The sequence below is a fragment of the Pleurodeles waltl genome, chromosome 7, assembly GCF_031143425.1.
Source record: "Pleurodeles waltl isolate 20211129_DDA chromosome 7, aPleWal1.hap1.20221129, whole genome shotgun sequence".
Classification (NCBI taxonomy): Eukaryota; Metazoa; Chordata; class Amphibia; order Caudata; family Salamandridae; genus Pleurodeles; species Pleurodeles waltl.
Genome location: NC_090446.1, coordinates 1256728792 through 1256745810, shown reverse-complemented (window position 1 = coordinate 1256745810; position 17019 = coordinate 1256728792). Strand labels below are relative to the sequence as shown.

At 42.4% G+C, this 17019-nt stretch overlaps 1 protein-coding gene across 1 annotated transcript in view; it reads left to right on the top strand.

The window, feature by feature from the left end:
* The first annotated feature begins 1500 nt into the window (after window positions 1-1500).
* Window positions 1501-17019, top strand: part of GLP2R (glucagon like peptide 2 receptor) — a 754367-nt gene continuing 738848 nt past the window's right edge. The window contains exon 1 of the mRNA XM_069200419.1: window positions 1501-2075. Within this exon, the coding sequence (XP_069056520.1) occupies window positions 1962-2075 (114 nt within the window). The 5' untranslated portion in view covers window positions 1501-1961. The remainder of the gene's footprint in view (window positions 2076-17019) is intronic.

Genomic DNA, 17019 nt, shown 5'->3' with positions numbered 1-17019 from the left:
TGATCATATGGGTGGTTTGCCCAATAAAAAGGAGTCCATATGGCCACCAAATGCATATATCATATTAGTAGACCTCCAGTTACAAAGATGTTTAAGTAGACATTGTATTGTACCATGTTGACATTCTTAGGTATTCTCCATTTGAGCACAAACTGAACAGTATTAGGTCATTTGTAGTGGCCTAATAGTGGGGTCACTCCTGATGCTTAGTCCTTTCCCAGGAGACATTGTTGGGAGATACTAACAACTAGAAAAGGCAGTATCCTTCCACCACCATGAGGGTAGCATTTTGGGCACCCCTCCCAGTCCAAGAAGACCGCAATTGGTGAGAAACGGCTATGTCAAGGAGCACACCCATTACCTGTGTTTGCCAATGACAACAAAAATCACAAGTAGGAATTCAGACAACAGTATATGTCAATCAATCAATCAATTATTTGTTAAGCGCGCTACTCACCCGGTAGGGTCTCAAGGCGCCAGGTCTTGAGATGCTTCCTGAAGGTCAGAAAGTCCTTGGTCAGACGTAAGTTGACGGGGAGGGAGTTCCAGGTCTTGGTGGCGAGGTGGGAGAAGGATCTGCCACCAGCTGTGGTACGGTGGACGCGGGGAACGGTGGTGAGGTTGGCAGAGCGGAGCTGGCGTGTTGGGACGTGGAAGTTGAGACCCTCATTGAGGTAGGCAGGTCAATTGTCATGGAGAGCCTTGTGAGCGTGGATCAGGAGCACTTTGGGCACTCGGGGCAGGACTACACGTCCATTGCGATGCAGCGGACTTTTCCATCCCAACAGTCAACATCAGCATACAATGGGCCTGTGAAATGAGACCAAGGTCACCTCTTTGGGACAGGTGACTAGGAGTCCTAGAACAAGGAGCAATACAATAATACTTACATAGCAGAAGTATTAATCAGCAAACAGTTGTGTACCACTGATTCAGAAGTAGATACTAGGAAACTCAGTTCCATAAAAGGGTTTGCAAATTGTGACTACGGAGGCTCTTATACAACACATGAAGAAACTGTTTCCCAAGGAACCCGAGTATAGATGCACCCCTCTACAAGTATAGAACCTATGACATGTGCAGCTGCGGAAGATACTGGCATGGTAAAATGCATTAGGGCTTTGCAGGAACTGAAGTTGGGAGAGTTGCACCTTGCAATCATGGACCTGAGTCTACCTGAAAAAAACGAGCGAATACAAGAGAAGAAAAGTAGACATTTTTGAAACCTTAGGAATGGTCTGAATTGTTATCTTTCTGAAAAAATGACGGGAATGCAAGTTCCAGAAGCATGAGAAACTGAAATGTATAAGTGCAACGTATTTGATCAGAGTCTGACGATATCTTTTCACCAAACCCCAATTGTTGTACAGCTGCTCAGTTGGGCTACATGGACTCATTTGATGAAGCCCCATGTTACGTAGTGGCTTCCATTTGCGCGCACCCTTGGCGTGTTTATCCCAATAAGAGAACGTCGTGAACGCCTGTGGTTATGGTAGGTCCTCACTGTAGTGTTTCATTTTAAAACGTACCCAGGCTAAAAAAAAAGTCTAATCGAGCGAACCCTATCTTTCATTTTTCAGCGGCGTAAACAGCTGTACGATATGTATGTGCGTATGACTTGTAGGGGAATGTCTCACTGTCTGCTAACGAAGGAAGTGCACGAAGACGCCCTAACTGCAACCCCCGCCACACTGTGAGAACTTACAGACTCCCTTTCGAACCCTGCAGTGCGTCAAACTCTTCGGGGCTCGCGAACACATCTTTGCAAGGTCTTCAAAACAATCTCAACTAAATAGAATGAGAGGAAAAAGTTCCCGGGATCGTGAAGTCAGCTCTTCAATGCCGAAACAATGATCCTTGAGCTTGTAAATGTGCCATCTTTCATTATTCTGTAGGGCACAATCTGAACATTCACTGCACAGTTTAAAAAGACTCATAGTATTTTTTTTATAAACAAGTCTATGGCAGTGGGCACCGGGATGGCATCTGAAGGCAGTCCCCATACCGGCAAGCGTGGGCACAACAGGACGGCAGCAGGACCGGTCTTACCTTTGATGATGCTTCTATTAAAACAGGTAACATATTTTACTGTTTTTGTTACTTGTCCCTAGTATTTCCATGACATCTGGCGCTGCTTTTGCTGGTTCTCTTTAATGTGACGTGCTTTATTGAAATTATCTTACAATTCCATCTTAGCTAAACAGTGAAGCAGAACACACAAATAATCGCATTTTGAACAAGCAGTAGGTCCTTATTTCCCCTACTCAAACGCACCATTTGCCAGTGCAAGTTTAGACTACAAAATCTTAAACGGAACTAATGTGCCCCTCATAAACGTGCCGAACTTATTTAGATGCACGTTCTCTTTCTGATTTACATCAGTTCGTGTTCACTTGTTACTAGTAGTAAGTAGTATCTTTGAGGGGACTTAAAAAAAAACAATATAAAGAATAAAACAACAGCTATCCCTCACAAGTAGGGCTTACAATCCAGGGACTCTGGAGGCTTCAGGGAGCTGAGCAAATCAACAGAACTAGAAAGGCCAGACTGTGCTGGCAAAGTATCGAATGTCATAAAATTGCAGACAAGTACACAATGTATATAAGGCAATCATGCTGTTCCACTTATGCAGTGTGTTCAAAATCCAACATGATTGCACAGCGCTGTTGGGTGAGGTGGTAGGTGTTAGCCAGAGAGCTTTTGTGAGAGCGCTCAGTGCAGGTCATTTTCTGAACATTGGACTTTGTCAGTTTTAAGACATAGGTAGATTATAATTTTAAATGTACAGGAAATTCCACATTATATGTGAACAACCTGGCACTTGTACTGCATCCTACAGAAGCTAATACTTAAATGATACTTTCAGAGGTTGTACATCAATGGTTTGTACCACGGTATCCAATTTGTGATATGTTCCAATATTTTAATGTGGGCCTCACAGGTGTATCCTCTGACATTGGATACTCCGAATAGAACATTTTGAAGCTATCCTCTTAGTGCTAAGGGGTAGAGCAAAGCTGGAGTCGTTTAGGTGGCAGGAATCGTATCTTTCGTCTAAATTTTACTAAATGGGCACTAATCGTTTGTATTTCTCTTTATGAGACACATATATTTCATCTTCTTATTGGTAAAATCTTGCCTCGTTCTTTCCCAGAATGTTTTGTATTAAAGTAAACGTCCCCTGATGAAGGACCAGTCCAGGTCATTTTTAATATGGATTACAAACATGTATAATGGTTGGTTTGAGTACTACGGCACACATTTTATGAATATGTAAACACCTTCAATTCAATATCATTTCAAGAACAAAGTAAATAGCAGTTCAACGTGCATTTTCTTATAAACATTCATTTTTGCAAAGACACGATAAATGAGATAGCAGAGGGCTACCCCCTTAGCACTAAGGGAAAATCTTCAAAAAATCCCACGAAAGATTGCTGTTTTATTCAGATCATCCTGTGTGCCCTAATACATAATAAAAGTCAGAAATGAACAAATTTAATGCGTTCAAGCTAAGGCATTGTAGTGGGCTGTTTTCCAGAATGTAGGCCTGGCACTACTACTTACCAAATGAAAACAAATTTCAATACAACAATCTGACGTCAGAATTGTACGCCTTGTGCCCCTGGTGGAGATACACTTTATACCATCTGAATGTTGGAATATTTTGGAGGCTAATATTGTAGAGGTCCAAATGAGTCAGTGGGGCAGAATCTGTGAGTCTTCATTTTCGAAGCTATGTTAGTAAAGTAAATCTGTACATGCAGAAATAGTTTATATCTGAATAAAAAAAAGGCAGAAGAAATCGGTAACATTTCACAATTATCCTAATTCTACACTTGTGATTTTCCCACAGAGTGTATGGCCTCAACTAGAAATTGTGGACATAAGCACAAACGTACGCATCTCCTCCTATTGGCCTTCCACTTGTGGGAAAACTTATAACGCACCGGCATGAATTTAGCATCTAGAAACATACAATTAATCTGCTGCATTCGGCCTGATGTATGTATCTTTCCTAACTCTTTCAGTGCTCCATTGTGCACTATCTTTGAAAGCAATATGCACTTGGCGCACATAATCTTGCTTAAAATAGTGCAATATGTTTTTATTAAACATGTTAGGAACCTTTACATTCTGGAGGTTACTGATGGATTACACATTGCCATAGTTCAGAGGCGGACTTGGAGAACAGAACATATTTTACTCTTGTAGATCACTAAATCAACTTTTTGGAACAGAAGTACAGAAAGAATGTAAATCAAGATAGGCGCAGTTTACAGTTTGGAAATTCAATATTTTAATAGGAGCACCTGTCAGAGGAGTCCTGGATCACTGAGTTCACAAACATACTATTTAATAAATTAGGGGAAGAATGTAGAGCAGCTGTCTGCATGCATATATATCCTTTGCACATAGCACAGGCATTCTAAATAAATGCAGTCAAACAGAACATGGAAATTATTGATCAAATCCTATATTTGTGGTGGACAAACTCCCTCACCTTGCACATTGCAGAGTCCGCAATATTGTGCTCATTTTCACACGATTTCCTAGTATAGTGGTAGTTCCACAAAAGCATTATCGGAAACACAGGCGAACAAAAGTATCTGTTAGTAACTTGCAGACTCAGCTCTCAGTAGAGTGTGAATTCTGAGGTGTTATAAACTAGTCAGAAGGGCAATAAGACAAGGACCCAACAAACAGAACATCATCAAAAGCTTACATTAAGAGTGCTTTCTGTTTCCACGTAATGATACCTTGAAATGAACATTAACTCAATCACACCTTGATCTGTAGCTGGTGGGTAAACTTAAATCAATAGTGCTTCCATGTAGATTACTTTGCGAACCAGTTCTATTGCCCTAACGTGTTTCTGAAAATCTAAAAACTAGAAGTTTGCTTTGATAATAACTCATATGATTTTTTCAAACATTGACTTAAACAGCTAATTACGTCTAGTATTCAGGGGAGGCTACTTCCAGTTTGAGATCCCTCACAATCGTTGGTTAAAGAAATACTAGTAGCATTGAAAATCACCAATAACTCACTCTTTAGCGTGGTCCGTATCTCCACTGCTTTGAAACTACACTGGTGGCTCTCTGCTCAGTTCACTTGCTACAGGCACTTAAAGTTACATTTTAGGATTATAATTACCTGTACGCAGATCATAGTATAGGGAAATGGGGATATATGAGTGTTATAGTGCCTCTATCGTTATAATGATGTTTGGGCACCTTATGTATTTCTTTTGTGCCTTGCACAGGGGTATGGTGTTTATTTCATGCTCGTGCTTAAATATTCCTCTCTTGTGTATGGTCATTTTCTTCTAGTTAGGGACTTTCCCTGTCCTGGGGCTCTGTTATACTGGGAGCAGGGGTGGGTTTAGGGAATCGCACATGCTATTCGTATAGTGTACCATGTGGTGATTAATGTTACCCCGTATTTTGCTTTTGAAAAGCCTTGAGTATGTCATTTTCAGAGGGGACTCATTCCTCCAGGTCTTTCAACCATAGTTTAATAATGATCAGGGCTGCCAGTGCTTGCATGCCATGGCTGTCCTCGTTTAGCTAATACATATGTAGGCCAATGAATTTGGTTGACGAGTCTATGTTTTGGATCTGAATATTTGTTCTAGTAGGCATACATCTCAGCTGGCTGCTGGTCAGTTTGGACCTTTGGGTCGAGTTTGTGCTACACCAATACATATATATATAAAAAGCAAAGGTTACGGAGATATTATAGTTAGGAAATACATTTTAAAAAAACATAGAAATTCACTTAAAAAAATAAAGGTAACAGGGACGTTACAGTTAGGCTCACATTTTAAATGTACAAAACCATAGAAATTCACCAGTTATAGTTAGAGTTATCTCAAGTAACTAAAACTTGTGCCGTAAGGTAAATATAACTCGCGCCCTTGCCATACATAGTTTGTTCTTCAAAAATGTTACTGCACATATTACATTGATATTATCAATGATGTTATCAAAGATGTTATGAGTGTCATAAATTTTGGGGTAGTTAGAAGTGCATGGTGAGGTCATGAGTTTTAGTTACCTTAGGGCAAACGCCTGAAATGGACCCTTTTCTATTTTTTAGTGTTTGCCCCTAGGAGGTGGTGGTCTCTGGGGCTGCGGGAGGGATGCGCACCCCCCACACACAATTTGTCAACAGCTCCGCGGAGGTGGTGGTCCCTTGGGCTGCTGAGGGGCCGCATGGTGCCCTGCATATAAATATATTCAAACCCTGGGGGTGGCGGTCCCCGGGGCTTCAGGGGGTTGCACGGCCCCTCGCATATAATTAGATTCAAGCCCTGGGGAGGTGGTGGTCTCCAGGGCTTGGGAGGGGGGGTTATATGAGCAACACCCCCAGGACTTGGCCCACCCGGGGGCGTCAGGATTACAAAGCTCAGGAGCCCGCGCTTCATTTTTTGAAATAATTTTCCCCGGATTTGTGGATCAGCCACAATTCACAGCAACATTTAAAAAAAAATGCTTTTTAGCCTTGGGTGGATACCTTTGGGACCCCAGCACCAGACCTAAGGGGTTAGGGTGTCTGTACCTTGTCCCCTTCTGTTTTTTTATTCTTTTTTTGAGGGACTCAGCTGGAGCCGAGTGCCATCATGGCTGCCAACACTTCCTTGTTGAAGTGTTGGCAGCCATTCCGATCTCAGCATGAGATTGGGAGGAGTTGCAAATCCTTCTGGTCCCTATATATACAAATTTGGACTGCCTTTCATTTCTCAAAAACTCCTGAATGGATTTACACCATATAAGAGCTTAATTTCTGCCAAATTTGGTGTAATTCCGTCAAGTGGTTTGGGTGCTATCAGTGTTCAATTTCCCTATGGAAACATGAATACGAAAAATATGTTTTGGGACCTCTTCTTTTTCTCAGCCCCGCTTGACGGATCACCCCAAAGCTTTTCAGACAGCAGCTGAAGTGAGCATCATATTTAAAAAAAAGATTTTGTGAAGATTCATCAAACTCCGCCAAAGTTATTAGCAAAACAATAAACACTCTTTCTAGAGAAACTAGGTCCTAACTATAATGACCTAGTGGTGACCACAAGCATATGATATGTATATATATAAATATATAAGAGAGTTGTCCTGAACAAAAGCGCACTCACAACTGGTCATTATAGATTTGAGCAAAGTCAGTAACTTACAGAGAATTTCTTTGGCATTTTCATTATTTCAAGCCTTGTATTTTCAAACATCTCTGGGCACCTGTTTCTGGGTTAATCCCTTCATCAGCAGAGAACAAACATTTCCTTCCTTTTTCAAAGGCCAACTGCCTGGCTGCTCAGCAGATTTAATTGCAGGCACCTGATATCAGTTGAATACCAATTTTGTCCCAGTGGACCTCATGTGAGCTGCAAAGTGCATCCTGGTAAAGGTAGTCCTGCACATTTTAAAATTATATCCCAGGTGGGTTGCTGAAGCCAAACAAAATAATAAAACACAGTTCATTACCCCAGTGGGCAAATTAAAAGTAAGAAAATCGTTTTTGCTGCCAATGTTCCAACGTGCTGCTCTGAAAGTGACCGTCCGTACAGTCACTGTTAGAAATGGGGTCTTTGGTTGGCAGTCAGGTTACCTCCTGTCCAAGCAAGGACCCTCACTCTAGTCAGGGTAAGTCACACACAATCCAAATTATCCTGTGCCCACCCTCTGGTAGCTTGCCACTGAGCAGTCAGGCTTAACTTCGAAGGCAATGTGTAAAGTATTTGTGCAGTAAATCATACACTAACACAATATAGCACCACATAAATACACCACACAGTGTTTAGAAAAATATATAATATTTATCTGGGTATTTTCAGGTCAAAACGATAAAAGATGTAATATGAAATTGTAGAGATATCACTGGAAAGTGATATAAAGTGTCTTACGTCTTTTAAAAAGCAAACAAAGTCTCTTTCAAGCACAAAGTACCTGGTTTGGAGTGGAAAATCTCAGCAGAGGGCTGCAGAGGAGAAGATGCATGGAAAAATGGTGTGTGCGTCGGTTTCCGCCCTTCATGCACGGACTTGCATCGTTATTTTTCACGCGGGGAAGGCGTGCGTCGTTTTCCAGGATAAATGGTGTGTGTGTCGGTTTCGCCCCTTCACACATGGACTTGCGTCATTATTTTTCACACGGGGAAGATGTGCGTAATTTGTCGGCGCGCAGGAAGTCTCCTTCTGTGGGTCACAGGATTACCAGATGTCCCGGGGTCTGTGCGTGGAATCCTAAGCTTGTTATCTGGCTGCGCTTCATTCTGGTGGGCTGTGCGTGGAATTTTCTCCCTCACGGCAGGCGTTGCGTCGATTTCCTCTCTGGAAGTCGGGCGGCGTTGTCCAGGCGGACCGTGCGTCGAAGTTCCGGTCACACCTCAGGCGTTGCGTCAATCTTTTCCTTGCGGGGTCGAGCGGCGTCTTTCCGGATCATCGTGCAGTGAATTTTTCACCGCGGAGCAAGCTGTGCGTCAAATTTTTCGGCGCACAAGGAGTCCAGTTGAAAAAGATAAGTCTTTTTGGTCCTGAGACTTCAGGGAACAGGGGGCAAGCTCTATCCAAGCCCTTAGAGAGCAATTCTGCAGCAAGACAAGAGTTCAGCAAGGCAGCAGACAAACAGCAAGGCAGCAGTCCTTTGTAGAAAGCAGTCAGGTGAGTCCTTTGGCAGCCAGGCAGCTCTTCTTGGCAGGATGCAGGTTCTGTTTCAGGTTTCTTCTCCAGCAAGTGTCTGAGGTGGTCCTTTGTGTGAGGGCAGGCCCTCCACCCTCCCAGCCCAGGAAGACCCATTCAAAATGCAGATGTATGCAAGTGAGGCTGAGTACCCTGTGTTTGGGGTGTGTCTGAGTGAATGCCCAAGGAGCTGTCAACTAAACCTAGCCAGGCGTGGATTGTAAAGCACAGAAAGATTTAAGGGCAGAGAAATGCTTACTTTCTAAAAGTGGCATTTCTCAAATTATAATATTAAATCCAACTTCACCAGTCAGCAGGATTTTGTATTACTATTCTGACCATACTAAATATGGTCTTCCTACTCCTTTCAGATCAGCAGCTACCACTTCAACAAGGTATGAGGGCAGCCCCAATGTTAGCCTATGAAGGGAGCAGGCCCCACAATAGTGTAAAAACGAATTTAGGAGTTTTACACTACCAGGACATATAAACTACACAGGTACATGTCCTGCCTTTTACCCACACAGCACCCTGCTCTAGGGGTTACCTAGGGCACACATTAGGGGTGACTTATATGTAGAAAAAGGGGAGTTTCAGGCTTGGCAAGTACTTTTAAATGCCAAGTCGAAGTGGCAGTGAAACTGCACACACAGGCCTTGCAATGGCAGGCCTGAGGCAAGGTTAAGGGGCTACTTAAGTGGGTGGCAGAACCAGTGCTGCAGGCCCACTAGTAGCATTTAATCTACAGGCCCTAGGCATATATAGTGCACTCTACTAGGGTCTTACAAGTAAATCAAATAGCTCCTAAATTCGTTTTTACACTACTGTGAGGCCTGCTCCCTTCATAGGCTAACATTGGGGCTGCCCTCATACACTGTTGAAGTGGCAGCTGCTGATCTGAAAGGAGCAGGAAGGTCATATTTAGTATGGCCAGAATGGTAATATAAAGTCCTGCTGACTGGTGAAGTCGGATTTAATATTACTATTCTAGAAATGCCACTTTTAGAAAGTGAGCATTTCCTTGCACTAAAATCTTGTTGTGCCCTTCAATCCATGTCTGGCTAGGCTTAGTTGACAGCTCCTTGTGCATTCACTCAGACACACCCCAAACACAGGGTACTCAGCCTCACTTGCATACATCTGCATTTTGAATGGGTCGTCCTGGGCTGGGAGGGTGGAGGGTCTACCCTCACACAAAGGACTGCCACACCCCCTACTGGGACTCTGGCAGACAGGATTGAACTGAAAGGGGGCTTGGTGCATTTCTTAGACACTCTTTCAAGGCACAACTTAGTATAAAACACGGCCTCTGCCCTACCTCATCAGACACTTGCTGGAGAAGAAACCTGAACCAGAAACTACATCCTGCCAAGAAGAACTGCCTGGCTGCTCAAAGGACTCACCTGTCTGCTTTTCTACAAAGGACTGCTGCCTTGCTGTTGGCCTGCTGCCTTGTTGAACTCTTGTCTGGCTGTAAAAGTGCTCTCCAAGGGCTTGGATAGAGCTTGCCTCCTGTTCTCTGAAGTCTCAGGACCAAAAAGACTTCTCTCTTCCTCTTGGACGCTCCGTGCGCCGAACTTTTCGGCGCACAGCTTGTTCCGCGGCAAGAAAAATGCCGCACACCGACGCTGATCGACGCGACGTCTTCGGGACGACCGAAACTTTGACGCACAGCCTCGCAAGGACAACGCCACCTGACTTCCCGGGAGAAATCGACGCAACGCCTGCCGTGAGATCAAAACTTTGATGCACGGCCTCGCAAGGACAACGGCGCCAGACTCCGCAGGAGAAATCGACGCGACGCCTGCCGTGAGATCGAAACTTTGACGCACGGCCTCGCAAGGACAACGCCGCCCGACTTCCCGGGAGAAATCGACGCAACGCCTGCCGTGAGATCGAAATTTCGACGCGCAGCCCCGCAGAACGACGCGCAGCCGGAAAACAAGCAGGAAAATCCACGCACAGACCCGGGACATCTGGTACTCCCCGCAACCCACAGTAAGAGACAGTGATATCTTTACAAATTCGTATTGCAACTTTGATCGTTTTGACCTGAAGATACCCAGATAAATATTATATATTTTTCTAAACACTGTGTGGTGTATTTTTGTGGTGTTATGCTATGGTGTTGTATAATTTATTGCACAAATGCTTTACACATTGCCTTCTAAGTTAAGCCTGACTGCTCGTGCCAAGCTACCGGAGGGTGAGCACAGGCTGATTTTGGATTGTGTGTGACTTACCCTGACTAGAGTGAGGGTTCTTGCTTGGACAGAGGGCAACCTGACTGCCAACCAAAAACCCCATTTCTAACAAGTACAATTTACACAGAGAGCATAGGCACTTTATCACTAGTTAGCAGTGGTAAAGTGCCCAGAGTTCAAAAGCCAACAACAACAGGTCAGAAAAAATAGGAGGAAGGAGGCAAAAAGTTTGGGGATGACCCTGTAAAAAGGCCAGGTCCAATAGTCACACATAGAACTGCTCCATTATGCAGTGGTGCAGCCTTCACGGCTGGACAGGCCGTTAAGAGAGTTGTCCTGAACAAAAGCACACTCACAATTGGTCATTATGGAATGTAGCATAACCAGCAACTTACAGAGAATTTCTTTGGCATTTTCATTATTTCAGGCCTTGAGACCTTAAGGTCCACCAATAATATGTTGAGTTGTTTCTTAAGCCAAATATAGCAATATTACCTATACTAGTGCATCCCACTGTTGCACTATGGAACACCTTCTTATGGTGAAAATAGTTTTTGGGTGCAAGTCACTTAAGGACATGTTTAGCTTAACATCGCTACATGTTGCACTTTTAAATAGGGTGCACTCTGCATTATCGGCTATAAGGCCTACCTAGGGGTAACTTATTATTATATAAAAGCAATGTTTGGACCTGCCACACCTGTCAAAAGGGGTTAGTGTGACAGCTTGTATTGCAGTTTTAAAACACAATGGTAGGCCTGAAGCCGATTTTGCATTTCCACTGTAGTGGGTGCCACAATAGGTTCTGCACTCCTCTAGTGGCATTTAAATTACATACCTTGGATATATCTTGTACCATATACTAGGGACTTATCCGTAAGTTACCTATGCCAATTACGTTTATGCCAATACAACCATGTTAAAAAGCAGACTCATAGAACCTTTACTGTTGGTTAGCAGGGGTAAAGTGCACAGAGTTCCCAAGACAGTAAAAAAAATAGGACAATAATCTGGAAGTACACATTACAAATGGTAGTAACTTCCTACAGTATTGATCTAATTTATTTTCAGGAAGAAGTTAAGGTGCTCTGATTTTTTTGTTATTAGGAATAGTTTCAAAGGGCAGGTTTGTGAACTTAAGACATGTTAGGTCAGTGAGCAAGGGGAGCAGATACACTTTTTTGGGTCCTGTGCAAAATAAGTACATTCTGAAATAGAGATATCATTGGTGCTCATATCAGAGAACCTAAGCTGGTCGCAGGTAATGGTCAAAGTGGACTTTGCAGTATTGAATGAGGATGACAGAGGCCACATTTTCAAACTTTTGTAGTGATGGAAAATCTCCAAACTTAATTAAGGTAGTACATTGGCTAGAATAAAAGTTGGTATGGTAGAGTACAGTCTAAAAAATATCAGGTACGTGTTCATCTGAGATTTGTCCTTAAATAATTGTTTCTCTCTTCTAAATGACTGGTCCTGTATAAGTGTCTTCTTCACCACTGACTGCTTACAGGTAAGTCATACATTACTGCATGTGCAAGGCAAAAACCCTAAATTGTCTCATCAAGAACCAGTGAAGACGTCTGAGTACACAGGAGATGTCATCAATGACATTGTAGGAGGCCTGAGTCCGTGCTCTGCAATTGTTGCTATTATAGGTCATACACAGACTATTGAAGGAACTCATCATTGAAGTTATGATCACACTCAGGGCCCGATCACACGACGGGCAGGGCAGTATCCCCCAATAGAATGTCACTTTGCCCGATCAAGACTTGGATGCCAATTGTCTGTGACTGTGCCTTGCCCTTTGCAACCCCTGGCACTAGTCTTGTGACCATTGTCAGTGGTCCTTGGGATGCACAAAGAGCAAAAAGCAAACACAGCTCTCAAGTTTATATTGTGTAGTTATCTCTTCTCCCCCCTCCCTCAGCCCCTTACCTGGACACCTTAAAGGTGATTTCTTTCAGCCCCTTACCGGACCCCTATCCCTTCAGCAGCTTTCTATTGGCTACCAAATGTCTAGGGGAGAAAAGGGAGGTGATCATTTCCCTTCCTCTTATGTCCCCAGGACATGCAGCAGAAGGAAAACCCTGCAAAGGCGTGAGTGTGAGCTGCTATGAACACCTTGATACTTTTGTCTTTTTATGAACTTTTTGAAAGTGAACACAGTGAGTGCAAACAAAAGTATAAAACATTGACTGAATCAAGGTATTTATTGTGAAGAAATGGTGCATTTTAATATTAATGCTCAGGACAAAGGAAGGTATGTCACGCAACCATTGTCATACACCCCTGGGGCTCATTCTCTGGCTGCTTGTCACCTGCTTCTTGTGCTGACCGAGTTTGTCTGTGAAATGTTAATTTTGAATTAGTAGTTGTGGCACTAATCTCCACTTTCTTATTTCACCCAGCAGCACCAGATAAATTGTACACCTGTTACAAAATGTACTGTCATTACAACCTATCTTGAGTCTTTTTAAAGAAGCTTGGGGCCAGATTTAAGAAAAGTGGCACTACATCCAGTGCAGCGCCACTTTCTTGTTCCCCTTAGCGCCCCTGTAACACCACCATGTGTGCGCTGTATCCAAGATACAGTGCACCATGGCAGTAATTAGGGAACTGGCATCAATCTTTTTGACGCTAGTTCGGAGCTTTGTAGAATTAGAGTGAAACATTTTGACACTAATCCTGAAAAACCCATTGTGGCCCATTGTAAATAATGGTGTTTGTCCCTTTAAGCAGGCGTTAAAAGTGCTGAAAAAAATGACGCAAAGCAATCTCTTAGATTTCTTTATGCATTTGTTTGGCCCCCTTAACAAAGGAACTCCCCCTTCACATACATTATGCCTGGCGCAGGCATAATGTAGCTCAAAGAGTTACAAAGTGGCGCAATGCATGCATTTTGCCACTTTGTAAATTTGGTGTGGTGATTTTGGCCTCGTTGGGCTGCATTAACATCAAAAAAATGAAGCTAATGTTGCGCAAGGGTGTGCTAGGGGCTCTTAAATCTGCCCCTTGGTTTCTTTCAAATGACTTCCATATTAGTATTGGGGGTACCATTATATTTTTTTCAGTGTTTCTGCAATGCAGTATATATGTATTTAAGTGGAAATATCCATTTTCAGTGCCTTTTTTAAATGTGTCCGAAGCATTCTAATAATATTCTCCAGTACTTTTGGAACATCAAAAGTGTTCTCACTTGTGTTCTTTAATTTTGCATCAACCTCATGTTAAAGTTTGCTGTGAATTTCCCCTTCAATGTTTCCTGGAGTCAGTCTATGAGTACGTGATGTGTATGCTGTTTTAAATTATGTGAACCCATGTTGTATATCTTGTATATCAAAGCTCCAATTAATTCATTGCATGCAACCTCTGTTTGCAGCGCCCATCAGTGGTGCCCAGATACTGTGTCCATGTACTGCATTCTCTGCCATCCATTGAGCTAGGTCTGCCATCCAAAGATACTAAATGTAAGGAAAGAGTAAACTTTGTGTTCTTTATATTTGCTTAGGCATCCTACACTTCTGCGATGAGTTGTGCAAAGCCCACTGAGACTGGGATACCAATGTATTCGAATTTTATTGGATGCTATAATTTTCGCACATTCCAACTTTTTGGTGGTAACATGTGGATTACGGTGCTTACCAAACAAAAATCCATATGTCCTTTTGAAAACCATGCCTTTTCCTCTTGTTAAATTCTGACAGGTTTGACCTGCTGAATGCAACAAATGGAATGATATTTATGGCACCTGGTAATAACCAGGCGAATAGACATTGTACCCTTATAATTGTGATTCATGTGCAGCCAAGTGTTGTGAATATATTACAATTTAACTGGTCACTTGTAATGATAGCCAGGGTGTGTTTATTTGGAGATATTTCTTTGGCATAGTATCTAAAGGTGGATAGAGCTGGGTAGAGGGAATCTATACAAGCTGTTCACTGCTGGCATTGGATCACCGCTGGGTGAAGTTAATGTCTAAGACAAAGGGCCTGATATAGACATTGACAGAGGGTTACTCCATTGCAACGGGGACAGATATCCCATCCTCTAAAATGTAAATCTAAAAGAATTTAATGGAAGTAAGATTATGACAGCAGGAATATCTTTCACTGTTGTGATGGAGAACCTGACCGCCAATATATAAATCAGGCACCTTGTTAAGGTCATTACAGAAACTGTTTGTTCAGTTTTCTATGGATTTGGAGAACGACTCCAGACTCTTGGCATAGTGGTGCAGAATAATATATTCTAAACCATGCACTGTAAAAAGCTTAGAATGTCTGTCTAGCTATTTGTTAGACTACTGAGAGTAATGAACATAATCACTTCCAAAATGGTGGAAATGTAGAGTAGCTGTAAGAGCAGAAAAGGGAGGAAATGACTTCCTACTCTCTAGCAGGATAGGGAGGATTACCACTAAAACAGGATGAAATGCTTGGAGTTGGGGCCAATATTGTGAGCTTTTGAAGGCTGTGTCTAGCTACTGCAGCAACAGGCCTCACCCTTGTCAGAAATATGGTTTCTTTTATGGTAATTTTCCTGTTGAATTTGTTCTTAGGCACTGTATATAGGGCTGTGACTAGAAATTGAGATTTTGCTTTGGGTATAGAATGGCTTGAATGTAATGGCTGCAGCTAGATATGTGATGGCTGCATCTAGGAAAAGTGATAGTAGACTTATAAGTATATGTACAGTGACAAAGCTTAAATGACTGGTTTAGCAATTGTTCTGTTATATTATCAATAATGAACCTATGGTGCACTTATTTTATTTTAGAGATGTTGCTTTCTGTGAAATGATTTGAGACAAAACTTACTTAACATTGTGTAACGTCAATTCTTGTGATGTTATCATGGATCAAAGGGCCTTGATCTCACTTCCGTTGCCCCTAACATTTTTGTGAATTGGCATTCATGGATAAAGATTGGCCTATTTTACTGCAACCATATTTCAATGATGTGGGAATATCTGAGCAATTTTACTGGCCAGAAAATAATATCTATGTAGAGTTGGGCTGGAATTGCAGTCAGGCCTTGACTCTCATACATGAAAACCAGATTAAGCACTCACTTATTGACAAATAAAAAGTGAAAGCTTTCTTTCCATCCGTTTTGACGTCAGTATGTTTTGCTCTTGGCTCCACTGTCTCACTCGGGCCACAAACTTACAAATTTGGAAATCTCCAGTACCTCAAACCGATTAAACATCTACTCTCCTACAAATGCTTAGAGACTGAAGCCAACATCCAAGTTAGAACTTGATTCTAATTTGGAGATACAGTTTTAACTGTTTTGCCATCATTTTCACTTTTCTACTGAATAAGTATTACATTCCCAGGCCACAATGCTGTCCCTGATGATACACCTTACAATATTTCTCAAGTACTGAAAGACAAACACTGGGACACAAGACATAAGGATTCTCATCATGGGTATGTTGGTTCTGATTGTTGTGGTAGGGCATTTACCTTCACTGAAGAGGGTAAATTCTAAGAGATATATTTGGAGGCCATTACATATATCGACTTTTTAAAAACTCTTTAAATTGAATTATACCTACTTTAATTTACTTCATATGTCTTTTATAGACACTATTAGAGGCGGCTGATAATTCAAACAGAGAGTGGATGGGTCATGCACACCCATATATACTCACACTCACCCATCTACATACACACTCACTCATACATCTGTTCACAATCGCACACACACCCACTCACAAGCACATACAAACACACACACCCATTCACAGCATGAACACAGAAATACACATACGTTCATTGTTTGACCTGTCAGCTTTAGGGTGGTCTTCCCCCAGACGTTTTGCGTGCTTGCCTCCAATTTTGCTCAAGTTGTTTTTGTTGCCTTAGGACTCTGTGCTCTTTCTGCTTCTAACCAGTGCTAAAGTGCTTGTGCTCACCCCCTAAACATGGTTTGATTGGTGTATATATATAATTAGCACATTTAATTTACTTGTAAGTATCTTGTAAAGTAGTATACCATATACCCAGGGCCTGTAAATTAAATGCTACCCGTGGGCCTTCAGCACCTATTGTGCCTCCCACTTTTGTAGAATTCCAAAACAAGTCCCAGGCCTGCCATCTCAGCCTGAATGCAGTGTCACACTGCCATG